Source organism: Durio zibethinus, chromosome 11, assembly GCF_047325235.1.
Source record: "Durio zibethinus cultivar Kanyao isolate XHJ-2024 chromosome 11, ASM4732523v1, whole genome shotgun sequence".
NCBI lineage: Eukaryota > Viridiplantae > Streptophyta > Magnoliopsida > Malvales > Malvaceae > Durio > Durio zibethinus.
Genome location: NC_143172.1, coordinates 27648558 through 27665713, shown reverse-complemented (window position 1 = coordinate 27665713; position 17156 = coordinate 27648558). Strand labels below are relative to the sequence as shown.

Sequence of the window (17156 nt, the reverse complement as noted above, 5' to 3'; positions counted from 1 at the left end):
GCAAAAACAAAAGTTAAAAAAAAAAAAAAGAAAAAAGTTATCGTTTTTAGCTTATCATTCATAAATCTATATATATCAGTTCAGATAAATATAATTTGGTAGTGACAGTTAATCAAAGGTGCAGATCTGTTTGAAATTTTGATGAAATTGAACAAAATAGGTAAGAGTCCAATAAAGATTTAAAGGACTAATCTGCGGACGTCTTAGAGAATTTCTATTCACACCACTTTTTTTTTTCATACTTTCTAAAAAATGATTTTAAATAAATTATTTTTTTATTATTATTTTTTTACATCCTTTCTAACTTTTAAAAATTGTCGAATTTAAAATTTTGAAATATATTTGAAAGTTTTAACATTGAAATAAAAAATAGTTTCATTTAAAAAATTTAAAAAATTAAATGTAACAAAAAAAAAAAAGGGGTGCATTTAAAGTCTCCGTAAACCGAGTAATAAAAAATACACGACCGCCTACAGCAGGGCCAGAGGCAGCTAATGCTACATTTGGACGGATAATGAGATAAATTATAATGAAATTATTATTATAACTGTAATAAGAAAAATTATTATAATTACGATAAAAAAATTTTTAATAAAATATTTATGTTGATTTAATTTTATTAAAATTAAAATTTAATTAAAGATACAGTAAATTTAATTACACTACATAAAAAATTCGGAGGAATCCAAATGCCAGCTTATAACATAAAAGTTAAAAACCCTAGGAGCCAAAATCTCAAAACCTTATTTCCCCTCTTAGTTAGGTTTCTATTTATTTTTTTGGTCAAATTTCTTGGTTGTGTTTTTAAAAATTGAATATTACTCTTATTGAGCTGAGTTAGTAAATTAAAGAAGAGAGATGCAGCAGGACGAGGTGATATGGCAAGTAATCAGGCATAAGCATTGCAGTTTCATGTCCAAGTATAATTCTTTTCAAAGTAAACATTCCCCCTTTTTTTTTTTGAAACTATGGGTATCATCGTTTTTAATGGTTTTTTTTTTTGGTTGCAGAATCTCTACTGGCATTTTCTGTAGAAACCCTTATAACGTCACTGGGTCTGCAACCGTTGTTCCTGCCCTCTCGCTAGTAGTCGCTACGCCACTATCCGCGACCACGATGGTAATTTACTCTTCCTTCTTTATCTAATCTTATCTCCTACTTTGCTCTTTGAGAAAATTAGAGGAGACAGATGAGGATTACTGAATTAGGCTATAAAACTTAATTGCCAATTCTTGTTTGCTGCGCCAAATTCAATCAAAATATCTGTTTCATCAGTTATGAAAATCGAATGAAGCATCTTTTTTTTTTTTTTTTTTTTTTATAAAGTGGGTTATTACTTGATTGCTATAAAATGAGAGTAACTGGGTATTCTGACTGCTGCATGTTTATATAATTTGAGCGATATATGAAGACCATATATCAAGCATCTTGTTTATTACTTGATTGTTATGCGATGATTAAGCATTTATGTGGCTTACTGGATTTTGCTGTCATGGTCTTGTGCAGGGGTCTTTTTTTAATATATGAAGACTATTGAAAGAGCTCATAAACCGAATGATTTGTGGGAATGAGTAAAATTACCCAAAAATTATGAGAAGGCTCTTGAAGTTATTGACAAGCATCTGGTATTCCATCTCTTCTCTTGTTTTACTAATGCCTTTTTTTTTTTCTTGACTTCGGCTGAAGGCTTTCTGTTGCTTAACGTGCCTTTTTTTTCTTTTTTTTTGTTTCTTTCATCATTAAGATGTATTGGCCGAAGCTCCTTGTGCACAAAATAAAGCGACGTCTCACAAAAATGACCCATATGCATATCCGCATGAGGAAGCTTGCCTTGAAAACAAGGTTCCCTTCTGCTTTCACTTTTATTTATTTATTTCGTTTTAATGTTTATGCAGCAATTTGTGGATGGAAATCGTAGAAACGAACTATACATCCTTCATAAACGTCATTTTCTTTCGTCATGTCATGTTTTTATATTTGATATAGCTGATATTGGACTTATTGGTGAGCAATTTAGTAGAATTCACTGGGAATGTAATTCTGCAGGTTTGTACTTTTTCTTTTTTTTTTTTAATTATTGCATGGGATTAAGGTCAAATTTGCTACTATCGTATGTCTCAATATTCAATTTTGCCACTATACTTTTAATTTTGTTGGTTTTTAGACAAAAGGTAATGGAATTGGAATATTTGCTAAGGCAAATGGCAAATTTCTGTCAATTCTGTCACCTTTTGTCCAAAAATCAACAAAAATGAAAGTATAGTGGCAAAATGAATAAAATTGAAGTAGAATAGCAAATTTAATTACACTCAGTTGATAACTTTTGTTTCTTTTAGATGCTTTTTACATTTTTAGCATCTCATTACATCATGCATCTGTCCTTTGTTTTGGAAATGAGGCTTCATTTAGTGTATCGCATTCTGGGCTTCTCCTGCTACTGGAAAATCTATTCATTTGTGTATATTTACCATCATTGGTGATGTTTTATACCACTTTCCAGAATATGGGCACTAAGAGATGCCATTTCTATTTTATATATATATATATATATATATATATATATTTATCAGTTTGAACATGAAGATGGTGCTGAAAGGCAGAAAGCAACCTTTGGAGTCTCGTCCGCTTGTTTCATCAATCAACTAATACCATGAAGGCTACTTACAAAGTAGTTTGAAGTTGTATCAAGTCATCCTCCTTCTGGAAAATGTGCAAATGAATGAAACATGGAACCCCCACAAACCTACTATACCATCTGCCTTGTACCTTTTTGTCTGTGGCTACACAAAAAGGGAAAATGAAAGGGGAGGAGCGAAGGAAGAAAAAGATAAGAAGAGTTTTTGACCCTCTTTTTGTTTTTTTTTGGGTCGGCTTTCAAAGTTTTGAGAATTATGTTGTGATTGCGTTTTTAACTATGAAAGGGAATGTGACAGTCGAAGATGTTTCAAGGTGAAGGGTATAGAAACTGAAAAGTGAGGAGATTGATAATTGCAAATGCAGTTTTGCCTTCTTATGTTGAAAGAGTAGTTGTGCTATTTTCATATCAAGACAATACAAGAATCTAATCTATCTCAAATTCCTTTTTGTAACACCGCATAGCACCCGCAAATCTCAATGTGATTGAATTTGATCAAAGATTTGTTAGACACGAACTCCAACTCCAATGAAGAATATATTCTCTCTTTGGCTCTTGCAAAAGATAGTTACCAGAGAAAAGAATGCGTGCGTATGCTTCGGTTTTTCTGATTTTCCAAACGGATAGATTCGATAATTAATTTCTAATTTTGAGACTTGAATTTTATTTATATTTATATTTTTGACTAAAACAAAAATAGTAGATATACTCTTTTAGATTGAATGGATTTAGTATAGTAAAGAAACAAAAAGGCTTTTATAATCATGGGAATTATTACTAAGCCAAAGAGCGTGATGAAGAAGCTCAAATGAAAAAGAACTGGATGATAAACAATATTTTTGGGTGAGAAATTGTAATAATGTCTTAAAAATTGATAAAAGAAAATAAAAACTCTCCACGTCATCCAACCAACAATCCAAGCCAAGGGTGATGTTATTGTAAATAAAATCATAGCACATGCAGGAACAGAACAGAAAAATGAAAACTTGGAAATCTCCACTCTCGACGGATGATAGGAGATAGGAGCGAGTACAACTTCTAAAAGCTCGGCAGCCAAGAACTACTCCTATTCTCCAAATCCTCCGCCCTCAAAATGGATCCCAACCCCAAAAGCTACCCGCTCCTCTCCTACGTCATGTCTCGCTTCCCTTCCATCGGACCAACCTCCAAACTCCTTTCCACACCCCGCTTCGATCATGCATTCGACCTCGAACAACCCCCGCCACTTCACGATCCCTCTGCACCTTCCTCCTCCACCAATCTGCCACAAATCGCGGACCAAATGCCCCAACTATCCCATCCTAATGTCCTCGCCTTCATGACCCATGCAGTCTCCGACGTGGCTCAAACCCGCTCAATTCTCCAAACCCTGGGCCCACGACCCGACCACGAGTCCGTTGACATGGCCCGCTCCAAACTCGCGGAGATCGAGTCCAGCCTCTCCAAATCTATGGAAGAACTGGTCCTGTCTCCTCAACCCATGGAGTTGGATCGAGTCGAGTGGCGGGCCCGCTTGGCCGATGAAGAGCAACAGATTCGACAACAAGTTGACAAGGAGAAATCTATTTACAAATCGATTTTGCAATTGGACGAAATGCACGAGGCGTACGGGAAGCTTCTGAAGGAAGCGGAGGAGAGGCTGGTTAAGATTTATGAGAAGGCGGGAAAAGTGGCGGAAAATTCGGAGGTAGTTGAGGAGGATAATGTCAATGTGGATGTTGTTGGAGTGCTGGAGGAAGCGCAAGGGAGAGGTTTGCAAAGAGTGGATTTGTCTGCAAGGAAGCTCAGGCTTTTGCCCGGAGCCTTTGGCAAGATTACGGGCCTGCTTTTCCTTAATCTTTCCAGTAATCAGCTTGAGGTCTGTTTTTTCTTTCTTCTTTTTGGATATCATTTTTATTTAATTTGGAATGTGATTGGATAAGGCCCCATATTTCACATTTATGAACCACTTTACTATTATCAAACTATGTTACTCCGACTCGGTCTGAGTGCCAGATGATGGTCTGTGTCCGATATGGATGTATTCAACTTTTTTCTAAGATTTTCCTTATATGTGACCTTTTGAGGGTGGAACCTCCATACCCATATTCAATGAAAATGAAGAGTTTGAGCTTCATTGCATTGGCACTAAATTTTGAGAGTTTACATGCGATTTTGGGCATTTCTATAATTCCTAGTTAAATGTGGGCAGATGGCTATACTTACAAACTACAAAGGATAAGCTACTTGGAAGTTAGAACTTCTGGATCTGCAATCCTTCACATTGAAGGAGTTATTTAGTAATCAGTACTTTGAATTATACAGGTGTAAGAAATAGTTTCCTATTTTCAGTTTTCCTATGATATTATTCATATGTTGATTCAGTAACATTGATTGCATCAAGTGATATCAACCCCCTTAACCTCTTGATAACCATATTGCTTTCCAATGGTATATGCTTTAGTTCATGTGCACTTGTAAATGATCAACTGGTCTTGTGGATTCAATATTCTTACGAAAGAATCCTACATTTTTATGACTTAACAATGGGTCTGTAGACATCAGAGATGAAGCTTGTATCCTTATCCAGGTTACATGTTTTTGGTTAGATAATGATTACCTTTACTGATACATGTGACTTGTCTCTGCTTTCATGGTGCTTTAATTAAAACTGATTAGTTAAGCAATCTACGTGTTCTTGTATAGGCAAGTAGTATTAATTTCTGGGTCTTGACTCTTTTATGAATTTCTCTTGCATCTGACTATAACCTGTATGAGGAGACAGGTTATTCCTGACTCAATTGCTGGATTAGAGAAACTTGAGGAGCTTAATCTTTCATCAAATCTTCTGGAATCACTGCCAGACTCGATTGGGTTGCTTCAGAACTTGAAAATCTTGGATGTCTCTGGGAATAAACTGAATGCCTTACCAGACACCATTTGTCATTGCAGGTAATTTTAGTTAATTATAAAATGAAACATTGTGTTTGGTCATTAAACCTTCCCTGAAATTGGATTTTCATCAATTCAGGTCTTTGATAGAGTTGGATGTGAACTTCAACTCCCTGTCATACTTGCCAACTAATCTTGGAAATGAATTAGGAAATCTGCAAGGGCTTTCAATTCATTTGAACAAGATCCGATCCTTGCCCACTTCTATTGGTGAGATGACTTCTTTGCGTTTTCTGGATGCTCACTTCAATGAACTTTCTGGTCTTCCAGATGAAATTGGAAGATTGACAAATCTTGAGATCCTCAATCTGAGCAGTAATTTCAGTGATTTGAGGGAACTTCCTGACACTCTTGGTGAATTGACCAACCTTAAAGAGCTTGATCTCAGTAACAACCAAATTCAAGCTCTTCCTGATACATTTGGTCGGCTTGAAAAACTGACCAAACTCAAATTGCAACAAAATCCTCTTGTCATTCCACCTTTGGAAATAGTAAACCTAGGGGTTGATGCTGTCAAGACATTCATGGCTAAGAGGTGGCTGGACATACTTGTTGAGAAAGAAAGAAAGTGCATGCTAGAAGTAAATGAACAGGCACAGACTGGGTGGTTAATACGCAGTGCCTCTTGGTTGAAGAACTACGTTTCAGTTGTCGGTGAGAGTGTGTCAGGTTACCTGGGAGCTGCTGGAGGATCTCCTAGGGACCCTTATCTTGATGAGCAGCGATAATTTCATAGTCCAAATTACTTCCAGTTTGCTGCCAACTTCAATTATTGATGGTTTTTTTTTTTTTTTTTTTCATTTTCCCTTAAGCTTCAATTCCATCTTTAGGGTGGAAAAGCTAACAAATTTTGTTCTTGTTCTGATTCTCGAATGTGAGTTTTGGAGGAAAATAATGTGGGAAGAACCGTGCTATTTTGTTTTTCATTTTATCACAGCTTTAATGGCCCTGGTGATTGTGGGGATGTTACTTGTTCTCTGTTATTATTATTAGTACTATTTTTTGGTTTATGGCTCTTAGATATACCCATCACCATCTTTAGTATGAAATCTTCTTATCGTCATCATCATCATCTTTAGTATCTAGTGAGCCAATAGATACTATACTTGCTTGTAGAGTTCTTATTTTGGAAAATAACGTACAAACCCTAAATGGTAGTGTTAAAATTTGGATTCTTTGCATTAATTATATCATTGTCTACAAAACATGTTCGTCGCAGGCTTATGTTGTAGAATTATTTTGGACAATCTTGATGATTTTTTTTTTATTTGTAAGAAAAAAATTCGGGATAGATAAATTGTTCAGTCTACCAGATCAAGATAATATGTGTTGTATCAAATAATTTAAGACAAGTGATTACAGTTCGTACATTTGAAATGATCCCTACAAATGATCGTCGACAGGATTCGAACTCAAAACTTTTTCGTCGAAGAAGATGAGCTTTAACTGATTAAATCAATCAGTTGTTAATAATCTTGAAGATTGTATTCTTACATAACTAATCATTCAAAAAAAAAAAAAAGAAAAATTATTCCCCCCATCCCATTTTGTATTGGATGGCTTCATCTTTAAGAATATTTAATGTTAAAATTAGAAAGAATTTATAATTAAAATTAGTGCTTGATATTTTTAATGTCAAAATAAAAAATTCTAAAAAATTAATTTAAAATTGAAAAAGAGTATTATATATTAAAAAAGAAAAAAAAAGACATAATTCAGAATATTTAGAAATAAAAATAATTGACTAAAGAAAATGTTGAGAGAAATAAAGAAAGTAACGAAGGTTTTTATATAAAATGGAATTGCAAAATTTAATCATATAAACTCTCAAAAGACTTTACTATTTATAATACAATAGATTTTGGTACACCAACAATTTTGGGTGAAAAATGATAAATTAAAAAAAAAAAAATAAAGAAGGAAGTTATTTGATGAGTGCTTTTTTTTTTTTTAAAATTTCTAAATGCATGCAAAATTTTTTATTAAAAAATAAAAGACATAAATATTCTTTTTTATGAAAAATCAATATTCTTAATTTTATTTAACTTTTAAGTAATTTTAGTCAAATAAATTAAATTCTTGACATCAAATTCAGTAAAAAAAAATTTATTAGCATAAATAACTAGTTAAAGTTAATAGTAGAAATTGTTATCATTGTATGATAAAAATAACTAAGATAAACATGCATCGTCGTCTTCACGGTTTGTTCCGTTCGAATTATTTCATCGGTTTGTTAGTAGGTGTCCAAAGCCCAAAAGACAATCACTTGGGCTGGGTTGGTTCCTTAATCAGGTAAGCTTCTTCGCCGACAAATTATTAAAGAATAAAAAAAAATCCTTAGGGGAAACGAATAAACGAGGGAGATGACCCAAAGCCCGTAAAAGTCAATGAAATTTCTTATTGCCTAAGCCACACTACACGCGATAAATGAAAAATTGCTTTCTTCCGATTGGAATAGAAAGAGAAACAGCTTACGCCAGAAGGAATAGCGCAGCTTCCGTTCCGTATACTCGGTTACTCCCACACAATATACAAGCACAAGAAAGAAACCTTCAAAAACTCAAAGATCGTCTCCGATTTAATCGTTTCGGACACTTTGAATGATTAGCCTTTGCTAGGGTTAGGGTTGGGGTTTTCGTTTTCTTTTTCTTTTTCCTTTTGAGATTAAAAATTATTTTCTCTCTACAGCTTTGCTGATATTCATCCCCTAAGCGATGGAATCCAATCTCGTTATCAAGGTTCGCTTCTCATACTTTTTATAACAATTTAATCCTTCTTTTTGCGTCCCTTTTATTTCCTCCGATAATTTTTAGTTTTGCCATGCTGTACGCTCTATGATTGTCAACTTTAAACCGATCCATGTCGTTTTCTTTTCCTTTTTTTTTTTTTTTAATTTTCTGTTTGTTTCCTGAGAAAATGTGTAGGAGGAAAACGTGAGAGTTGATTCTTATTCTTTTTTTTCCCAAATTCGAGTCTGTGATTATGTACGCACTGATTGTTTTGATTATTGTGAACTGTGATTATCGCATGCAATCAAGGGTTTTTGCCTTAAAATTCTGAGTTGATTTCGTGAATATCAATTGATTATGCCCATACTGATTGTTTTGATTATTTCCAATATGAATGCATGATTAACCCTAATCGTTCCTTTTAAAATCGTTCAATTGATTTCTTGTTTCCCCGATTAACTAATTTTACCGAAACTTGATTTGTAATCTTTTGTTAGAGCATGGTACTTTGTTTATATTATTATTATTAAATTTATTTTTTTATGTATGTCATTTTTTGCTTTGCTAATGTTATGGATACAGGTTAAGTATGGAGATACTCTTAGGCGTTTCAATGCTTGTATTGGTGACGGTGAACAGCTGGATCTTAATATGGCTGGACTGAGGACAAAAATTATTGGGCTTTTCAATTTTCCTGTTGGTAGTGAACTTACTCTGACATATATTGATGAAGATGGGGATGTTGTTACCCTTGTTGATGATGATGATCTGCGTGATGTGATGAGGCAACGCCTCAAATTCTTGAGGATTGATGTGCAGCTGAATAATGATAAGCATGGTAAACCTTATGCCAGATTAAGTGGCAGTTCTACTCCTTTGAGATCCCCATCTGTTCAGCCTCCATTGGCAAGCTTTAATGCTGGTGCTGCTAATGTATTGAAATCTGTACCAGAGCCTCTACGTGATGCCCTAAGTGAAGTTTTTTCAAAGCTTTCCTTTGATGTTGCTTCAAAAGCTGCATCCGCTAGTCCTGTGTTGGGTGATCTTGTGGAGTGCTTGTCTAAGATGGGACAATCCCATCTGAGTCCTGTTAACCAGTTTGGAGCTACTGCTGATTCAAGCACGCCTGTTGGATCTTCTGAGAGCCCCTATGCCCCAACTGACCCAGATCCTTTGAGGGATGGTGGCTTACAAGCAGTTTTACCAAAATTTACAGTTGTTGATTCAAGTTGCAAGGCTAGCAAGGAAGCCAACGCTGGAATTGCAACAGGAGGTCTGGATGTTCCTGCCATTTCTGGTCATGCTGCTGTTGATTTGAATGTTGACCCTCCTTCTGATGCCAAGCTGACTGTATGTGCTACCATATCCTCTGTACCTTCTGCATCAAACGGTTTTGCTTGTAATGACAAGGAAAACACTAAGGAGAATAATGGTCTTAACAAGGGGAAGAGTGTTAGCTTTGTGACGTCAACTCCCTTTATTGATACCTCAAGGAAATATTTTGCTTTCAATGAGATGGGTACGGATACTACAAATGAATGTCCCTTCAGTGGAGTGCCAGTGGCAAACAACCCTGTTGTGCCTCCTTCACACCATCCCTTGAGTCCAAGTAAAAGGAGCTTTGTTTCGACTGATGGAAACGTCACACTTGGTACATTCCACAAGGGAATTCAATGTGATGGTTGTGGGGTTTATCCCATTACTGGACCTCGGTTCAAGTCCAAAGTGTAAGAAATGGTTTTAAGCACTCATCATTCCTTTTGGAATCTTTTTTTTTTTTTTTTTGGGTTGTCACTTACTGAACTTCTCTTGACTTGGGAATGCAGTAAAGACAATTATGATCTATGCAGCATCTGCATTTCTAAAATGGGAAATGAAACTGATTACATCAGAATGGACAGGCCTATGTATTACCGGCATCCATCGTGTCGCAAGGCATCAAATGATCATGTAATTTTCTTGCCTGTTTGCTTCTTGGCTGTTCTCCTCTTTCCAGTGACATGTGATATGTTCTATTTATAGATTCCAAGGGTTGGTGGCCCAGCACTCCCACATGTGTTGAGGAATCGTGTACTGAAGTCAGGTTGGCCTAAGCTAGAAAGTTGCTTCATCTTGGATGTCAATGTACGGGATGGGACTGTAATGGCTCCATCTACGCCATTTACAAAGATCTGGCGTATGCGCAACAATGGTACTCTGCCTTGGTCTCATGGGATGCAACTTGTCTGGATTGGGGGAGACAATTTAAGTAATGCAGCGTCAGTTGATTTAGAGGTAGTGTTTTATCTTTTGCATTAATTGCAAATGTGCTGTTTAATTTGTTTTTTGTAACTTCATACTGAATTTGTTCATGGCTTTGCTTAATTATTTACTCATCTTCCCAAATTATGACAGATTCCTGCTGATGGTGTACCTGTTGATGGGGAACTTGATATTGCTGTTGATTTTACTGCACCACAGTTGCCTGGTCGATATATTTCTTACTGGAGGATGGCAACTCAATCTGGCATAAAATTTGGGCAACGTGTTTGGGTTCTCATCCATGTAAGTCTTGTGTTTTCTATCTATAAGGTTTATATGCATTCTGAGCTTTAATCTCTTGACAGTTGAAGTCACTTTTGGTTATGATTTTGTTAATGCAGGTTGATGCCTCCCTGAAGGATACGATTAGTGATAACCTTGAGGGCTTGAACTTGAATTTGCCCCCTGATAGCAGTGGCCCAAGAGTCTCTGAGATTGTAGATATGAATGTTGATTTTCTTACAGAGCTTTGCAACTCTTATGCTGGCACGGGGCAAGTGAAGCCCATGGTTAATGAACAGTCAACGAAGGAGAAGACAGTAAACAACAGTGATGTCCCAACCCCTATTCCTACATCTTCATCCGTGACTTATCCCGTTGTTGACCAAGGTGCTATAATTCCTGTTTTCCAACCGCCCACATTATCTTCATCTGCAGCATATTCCATCATTGACCAAGGTGTCGCAGCCCCTGCTTTTCCACAAACTCCATCTTCATCAGTGTCTTATCCTATCATTGATCTATCAGAAGTAGCTCCTGCTGGACCCTCACAATTGCTACCCCCTGCATTATGTGAACAAGCACCATCTGAAGAGAAGAGCGAAAATACCGTTGAGCAGACTCTACTTAAGGAACTTGAAGATATGGGATTCAAGCAGGTTGATTTGAACAAGGAGATATTGAGGATGAATGAATACGATCTGGAGAAGTCTGTTGAAGATCTTTGTGGGGTAGCTGAATGGGATCCAATCCTTGAGGAGTTGCAGGAAATGGTAACTGTGTGCAGAAATTGTGGCCTTTTTTTTTTTTGTTATTCTATTGTTGATTAGGATTATGAGATCGGGTTTTGTGTGGGTGCAGGGTTTCTGTGATGCGGAAATGAACAAGAAGCTGCTGAAGAAGAACAATGGGAGCATCAAGGGAGTTGTCATGGATCTTCTAACTGGAGAAAGGGCTTAAACGAAGGATGATGGTTCTGTGTTATGGATGGGCTTTATATATATATAAATAAATAAATAAAATGAAGTGTGCTTCTTCTAAACATTTTCAAGTAGTTTTAATTTTAGTTTTGGAGGGGTCTTTTAGGCTCACTACTATATGCAGCCAGAGAGCTGTATGCATTTTGCTGTTTCTTTGAAGCCTATATGGCTATAACTATTTACGTATTATGTATAAATCTATATATATATATGTATATGTTTCAGTTTCATCTCTTTTTCTTAAAAAAGAAAAAAATGTTTCACAACTGGCAATTGGAACATGTGACAACCCATAATTTATACCCGAATAGAAAAAAAAAAAAAAAGAAACTGCAATCTCAAATATAAAAGAAATTTGAATTTTTAAAGTAGTTATATATATATATATATATATTTTTTTTTTTCTCCCCAGGAACTTTTAAGTCACCAAAGGAAAGTCTCCCTTAACTGAACCAAAAAAACCAGTCTCCCTTTGGTTTCGTTTCAGCCTTATATCTTGAACGGTATATAAAAGAAAGAAAGAAATAAACTTCATTTTTAACAATCTCTAAGAAAGAAATAAATAAACTTCATTTTTTTAATATTCTCTCATTTAATTTCTTTGTTTCTAAGCAGTAGCCAAGTAGTATAAGTATAAATGCAACCTAACATCATCTTTATTTGCATATGAATTTTTTTTACTAATAAAAACTAAGTAGCAAGTGAAATGCACATATCCTCCCTTTTTTGTGTGCAGGAAAAAAAAAGAAGGCTAATTTTTTGCTTTGCATGATTGAAAGATCTATTGAGTGCAGAGTTAATTGAAAGCATTAAATAACATGCTTATCTTCACAAGAATTTTACACTCTTTACTCATTTTTATTTATATTATAAAATGCAATAATGTATTTGATGGAGGATGCCGATGTGAAAAGGGGGAGGGAAGACGATGTGAGGAAAATATTGAAGTGCAGTTCAGGATTCAGATTTCAGAAGGACAAGATGGTTTGGAGGGCAAATTTACTTGCAAGTTTTGTATTGAATATAATTCCAATGCAATTGTTTGGTGACATAGGTACCTATAAAAGCTCCTATGGCATTATATATTATAAGTAAAAATCAATTGCACCCAGTAGAATTGAAGAAAATGCCATGGGCTTGCTCCAATGGAAACCAAATTGAATCTCTTCCAAATGTTGGGTTCACTTGTTCTGTCCAAGATAATTAGTAATTAAAATAGGTTTTAATAATTACTCTTAAGGCTATTAAGCTGGAATATTGCTTTGTTTTACTTGTATAATGGCTACGATTAAAATAATAACAATTGACTTAAGAGACAACCAGTTGTGCGAGTTTTCTTTTATTTGTTGCAACTTGCATTAATCTTGCTTAACTAGAAGTTACGACCATCCACCTTTGCTGCCCCCTCAAACAGGGGGGAAATAGTGAACTTGATTGGTGTGTGCTATAAGAATGATTCAACACAGCACTGGGGGGGGGACATTTAAACATGCATAGTTACATATTAGCTTTGAATATCTGGATATTCTCTCTGCAGAAAATTTGCTTATGAGAGCAGACCATAAAACAGTTGAACTAGGGGATTTTGGCTTAGCACGAGAGGAGTCACTAACAGAGATGATGACTGCTGAAACAGGAACATACCGCCGGATGGCTCCAGAGGTACTTACTTTTCACTCTTAGTTTGTTCTTCAATCGTTTTCTGACCAAACCACTAATTAATCTTGGTTGCGTGGCTAAATTATGGCAGTTGTAAAGTACCGTCACATTAAGGCAGGGAGAAAAGAAGCATTACAACCATAAAGTGGATGCCTACAGCTTTGCAATTGTGCTGTGGGAGCTCTTGCACAACAAATTGCCATTTGAAGGCATATCAAATCTCCGGGCAGTATATGCAGCTGCTTTTAATGTAATAACTCTAATTTATATCCATCTTATTGCACTGATTGATTAAAGTACTTGATCCAAAGATTTTCTAGTATTGTTAGATGTAGTTGATGTTTCGGGATGTTTTACTATACAGAATGTGAGACCTAGTGCTGAAAACCTGCCTGAGGAATTGGCCATCATTCTAACATCATGTTGGAAGGAGGACCCAAATGCTCGTCCTAATTTCAGTCAAATATCCAGATGCTCCTAAATAATCTTCCTAGCATTTGTCCTCCTGAACCAGCTATTCCTCCTCGAATTTTTGCTTCAGAGAACACCATCTTGCCACCGGAATCTCCAGGTACAAGCTCTTTGATGGGAGTGCGTGATGACTCTAGGGAAACCCCCAAAGCGAAGACGGAAAAAAAGTGGAGAAGTTTCTTCTGCTTTAATCAGTGCTATTAATTCCTTAGCAATAGAAGAAATGGCAAGAACCTTTTTTCTATGTGGGAATCAAAAGAAGCCGAAGATGGCTCAGAAACAATAGGCTCGTTTACCTGGCAAGTACGCCCTCTGATAACATCAACAATATTTTTTTTAGATTAATAAATTACATTTTTTAAGTGAAAGTCCAATTCAGTTGGATGAATCTGATGTTGCTGTCATTTTCCATTGTTCATAGTTGGGAGTAACTGGCATTTCTCATCATTGACTAAAACTTGTGAATTGGCGTTGTTTGATAATAAGATGTAGGAATTTCAACTCCGGTTCCGAGTAAAAAGGAGAGGAAGATATTGTGTATGATTTGTATAATGAAGTGTTAATCACTCTAAAAGAAGATATTGTCAGAACCCATTCCTGTCTCACCTTTGAGACCGGTTTGAATTTTCATTTTATGAAACTTACTTCTGAGTCTTTTTCCTGGAAAACTTTCCGTTGCAAGTGGAGGTGGAGTTAATTTTCAAGGCATTCTATTGAAAAGCATTTGATAATGGAGAATACTTGTAATGCAAAATAACAGAGTATTGACCATGAATTTGATAATAATTACCTCACCAAGCCTTTATCCACCTTTATTTTCAACAGACATCTTAAAACTAGAGAAGCTCACAATCGGACTACATGTGGGCGGAGTTTTTGGGCAAGTTTTTTAGGCTCAAGCCTCTCTTGATTCAACCCAATTAATTATATATCTCGTGTAAACACCTTAATTTATCTGTGGTCTACGTTTGTTAATAAAAATAATAATAAAAAATTTAAAAAATAAAAAAATTGAAAAAAATGAAAAAAAAAAAAGTTGAATTTAGGTTGGAATCGGGTTGTAAGGATTGAGCTGGGCATAAAGGTAAAGTTTAACATAAATTGAAATTTCTAGCGGATGATGATTTTTTGACTTTTGATCCTATAAATAGAGATTTTAAATGAGGCCAAAGAACACACAGAAAGTATACAGGAAATAGAAAAAACAGAAGCAAAAAGGGTTGGGGAAAAGTAAAAGTGATTTTAGAATTTTTAAGATTTTTTTCTCGAATTTTGCCTTTTTTTGGGAAAATTTTTGGAAATTCTAGATTTTGGTGAGTTTTTCGACGACATTCATATTTTTCGACGACATTTTTTCAATTTTCGATGAATATTCAATCGGATTCTGGACCAGTAGAGAGAAAAGAGAGAGGAAAAAGGAAGAAGAGAGAGAAAGAGAATGAAGCAATCTGTGAAAAAATAAAAATTAAAGCTTTTTATACTGTTCAAAAATGACGTCGTTTAGGGTGTTTTATTTAGTCAAGATTCGCTCGTTTTCATTTGATAACCCGACCCGATCGCGACCTAGTCCAATGATCCGTGTGCCAACCTCCTCCGAAAGTCGAGCCATACCTCGAGCCGAGCTATTTTAATAGATTTGTTTGTTTGGAGCTGAGTCGTACTAGCCCTCAAATCGAGCCATTATCGATTTTCTTTGGTATTTTTGTTTATTTTCTTTGGTTTTTTTTGTATTTTTTTTATGTGTTTGTTTATTTTTTAGAATATATATATTTTTGCATGAATAAACTTTAAAAAAAATAGAAAAAATATAAAATAAAATTTTCAAGAAAAAATATTTTTAAAGAAAAGTTGAAAGTATCAATTTTCTTTGAAAATAAAATTTTTAAAAAATATTTTTGGGAAAAAAGTTGAAAGTATCAATTTTTCTTAAAAATAAAATTTTTTTAAAAATATTTTTAGAAAAAAGTTAAAAGTATCAATTTTTCTTAAAAATAATTTTTTAGGAAAAGTTAGAAGTATCAATTTTTCTCAAAAATAAAAATTATCAAGAAAAACATTTTAAGAAAAAGTTAAAAGTATTAATTTTTCTTAAAATAAAAACTCCAAATGCTTTAAAAAAAAGTTGAAAGTATCAATTTTTTTTGTACAAAAGTAATAAGTTTTTTTTAAAAAAAAAAAAAAAAGAAAAAGATTTGCATCAAAAGTTGAATCATTATTCCTCTTTATTTTATTTTATTTTATTTGTTTTCTTGAAAATTTTTAATGTTAAATAATTTGATGATAAAGTCTCTGCAAGTGAAACAATAAGTTTTTTTTATACTCTTGAGGTGAGAGGATTTTTGTTAATTTTCTGTCAAAAGTATTTGAGTTAATTAAGAATAATTTCTAATAATTAATTACTTAGTAAAATTTTTAAGGTTTATTGGATAACATGAAATTAAGCTGGTACCATATTTCGATGGGCGTTGTGAGGGTGTTATAACATTCCTCACACACAATCGTACTCTCGAACCCTATTCTGGTTAATAGACCCAAACTTATTCTTTCAGGGACCCTTAAGCTTAGGTGTTCCTTGAAAGGATAGATTCCTTAGGTGATCAATCACACCTAAATAAAAAAAATTAGTGGCAACTCCTTAAGTCAATGTCTAGCGATAGATCGTCAGATCTATATGTTATGACAGTTTGACGACTCCACCGGGGACCGCTGAGAGTCAAGCCAGCGAATAAATTTATTTTATCTAAAAGCCTAATAAAATTAAACTTTTTATATAGATTTTTATTCATTCATATTTATTTACTTTATTAATTATGTCATTCATATGCATGTGCATAACATGAGTTCTATACCCGAACTTTGTCCCTTTAGGAAGGAGTAAAATACCTATTGCTTTTGTGAGGTTTTAATGCCTTCGCAGTGGCTAGTGAAATACTCCCACTCAAATTGAACTTTTTTTGCTTGTAGCCTGTAATGGGTGAGGATTGGGGTGTCTTACTAATCTGTAATGGACAATGATGTAATGAGCAATTTGGAAACCTTTAGACTTTAACCTCGAACCACATATAGTCAACCTTAGAAATGCCTAACCCTACGATAGAGCCATGCCTACTCAATGATAGATATACCTCGAAACTAGGACACAAGAAGGAATAAAGTTGTGTTGATCTAACCGTTTTGATTGTTTGACTTTGTGCATTTACATTATCATCTCATGCATCATTTTCATTGTCA

The 17156-nt window shown here is 34.7% G+C and overlaps 2 protein-coding genes and 2 pseudogenes across 4 annotated transcripts; all 4 read left to right on the top strand.

Moving 5' to 3' along the window:
- The first annotated feature begins 685 nt into the window (after positions 1 to 685).
- On the top strand, positions 686 to 3151 carry LOC111289937 (protein mak16-like; annotated as a pseudogene). Its single transcript, XR_016346711.1, has 5 exons — positions 686 to 920; positions 1011 to 1119; positions 1507 to 1625; positions 1745 to 1842; positions 2571 to 3151. The product of XR_016346711.1 is annotated as a protein mak16-like (transcript).
- Positions 3152 to 3600: 449 nt separating this feature from the next.
- On the top strand, positions 3601 to 6497 carry LOC111289936 (plant intracellular Ras-group-related LRR protein 9-like). The gene is made up of 3 exons (XM_022881300.2): positions 3601 to 4493; positions 5400 to 5566; positions 5646 to 6497. The coding sequence occupies exons 1-3, from the start codon at positions 3729 to 3731 to the stop codon at positions 6292 to 6294; spliced, it is 1581 nt and encodes a 526-aa protein (XP_022737035.2). The 5' UTR covers positions 3601 to 3728; the 3' UTR covers positions 6295 to 6497.
- A 1506-nt stretch (positions 6498 to 8003) lies between these two features.
- LOC149516259 (protein NBR1 homolog) lies at positions 8004 to 12025 on the top strand. Its single transcript, XM_089768682.1, has 7 exons — positions 8004 to 8304; positions 8878 to 10022; positions 10122 to 10245; positions 10318 to 10569; positions 10690 to 10839; positions 10938 to 11588; positions 11677 to 12025. The coding sequence occupies exons 1-7, from the start codon at positions 8281 to 8283 to the stop codon at positions 11773 to 11775; spliced, it is 2445 nt and encodes an 814-aa protein (XP_089624808.1). The 5' UTR covers positions 8004 to 8280; the 3' UTR covers positions 11776 to 12025.
- Positions 12026 to 12170: 145 nt separating this feature from the next.
- On the top strand, positions 12171 to 14287 carry LOC111290355 (uncharacterized; annotated as a pseudogene). The gene is made up of 4 exons (XR_016346633.1): positions 12171 to 12849; positions 13333 to 13457; positions 13546 to 13704; positions 13819 to 14287. The product of XR_016346633.1 is annotated as an uncharacterized LOC111290355 (transcript).
- The last annotated feature ends 2869 nt before the right edge of the window (positions 14288 to 17156 follow it).

Bases quoted from the DNA above. Each gene is read 5' to 3' on its own strand.
- LOC149516259 (XM_089768682.1), top strand. From the start codon at position 8,281: ATGGAATCCAATCTCGTTATCAAG. The intron at 10,246-10,317 runs GTAATTTTCTTG...TTCTATTTATAG, and splicing joins GCAAGGCATCAAATGATCAT to ATTCCAAGGGTTGGTGGCCC. The intron at 10,570-10,689 runs GTAGTGTTTTAT...AAATTATGACAG, and splicing joins CAGCGTCAGTTGATTTAGAG to ATTCCTGCTGATGGTGTACC.
- LOC111289936 (XM_022881300.2), top strand. From the start codon at position 3,729: ATGGATCCCAACCCCAAAAGCTACCCGCTCCTCTCCTACGTCATGTCT. The intron at 4,494-5,399 runs GTCTGTTTTTTC...ATGAGGAGACAG, and splicing joins TTTCCAGTAATCAGCTTGAG to GTTATTCCTGACTCAATTGC. The intron at 5,567-5,645 runs GTAATTTTAGTT...TCATCAATTCAG, and splicing joins GACACCATTTGTCATTGCAG to GTCTTTGATAGAGTTGGATG.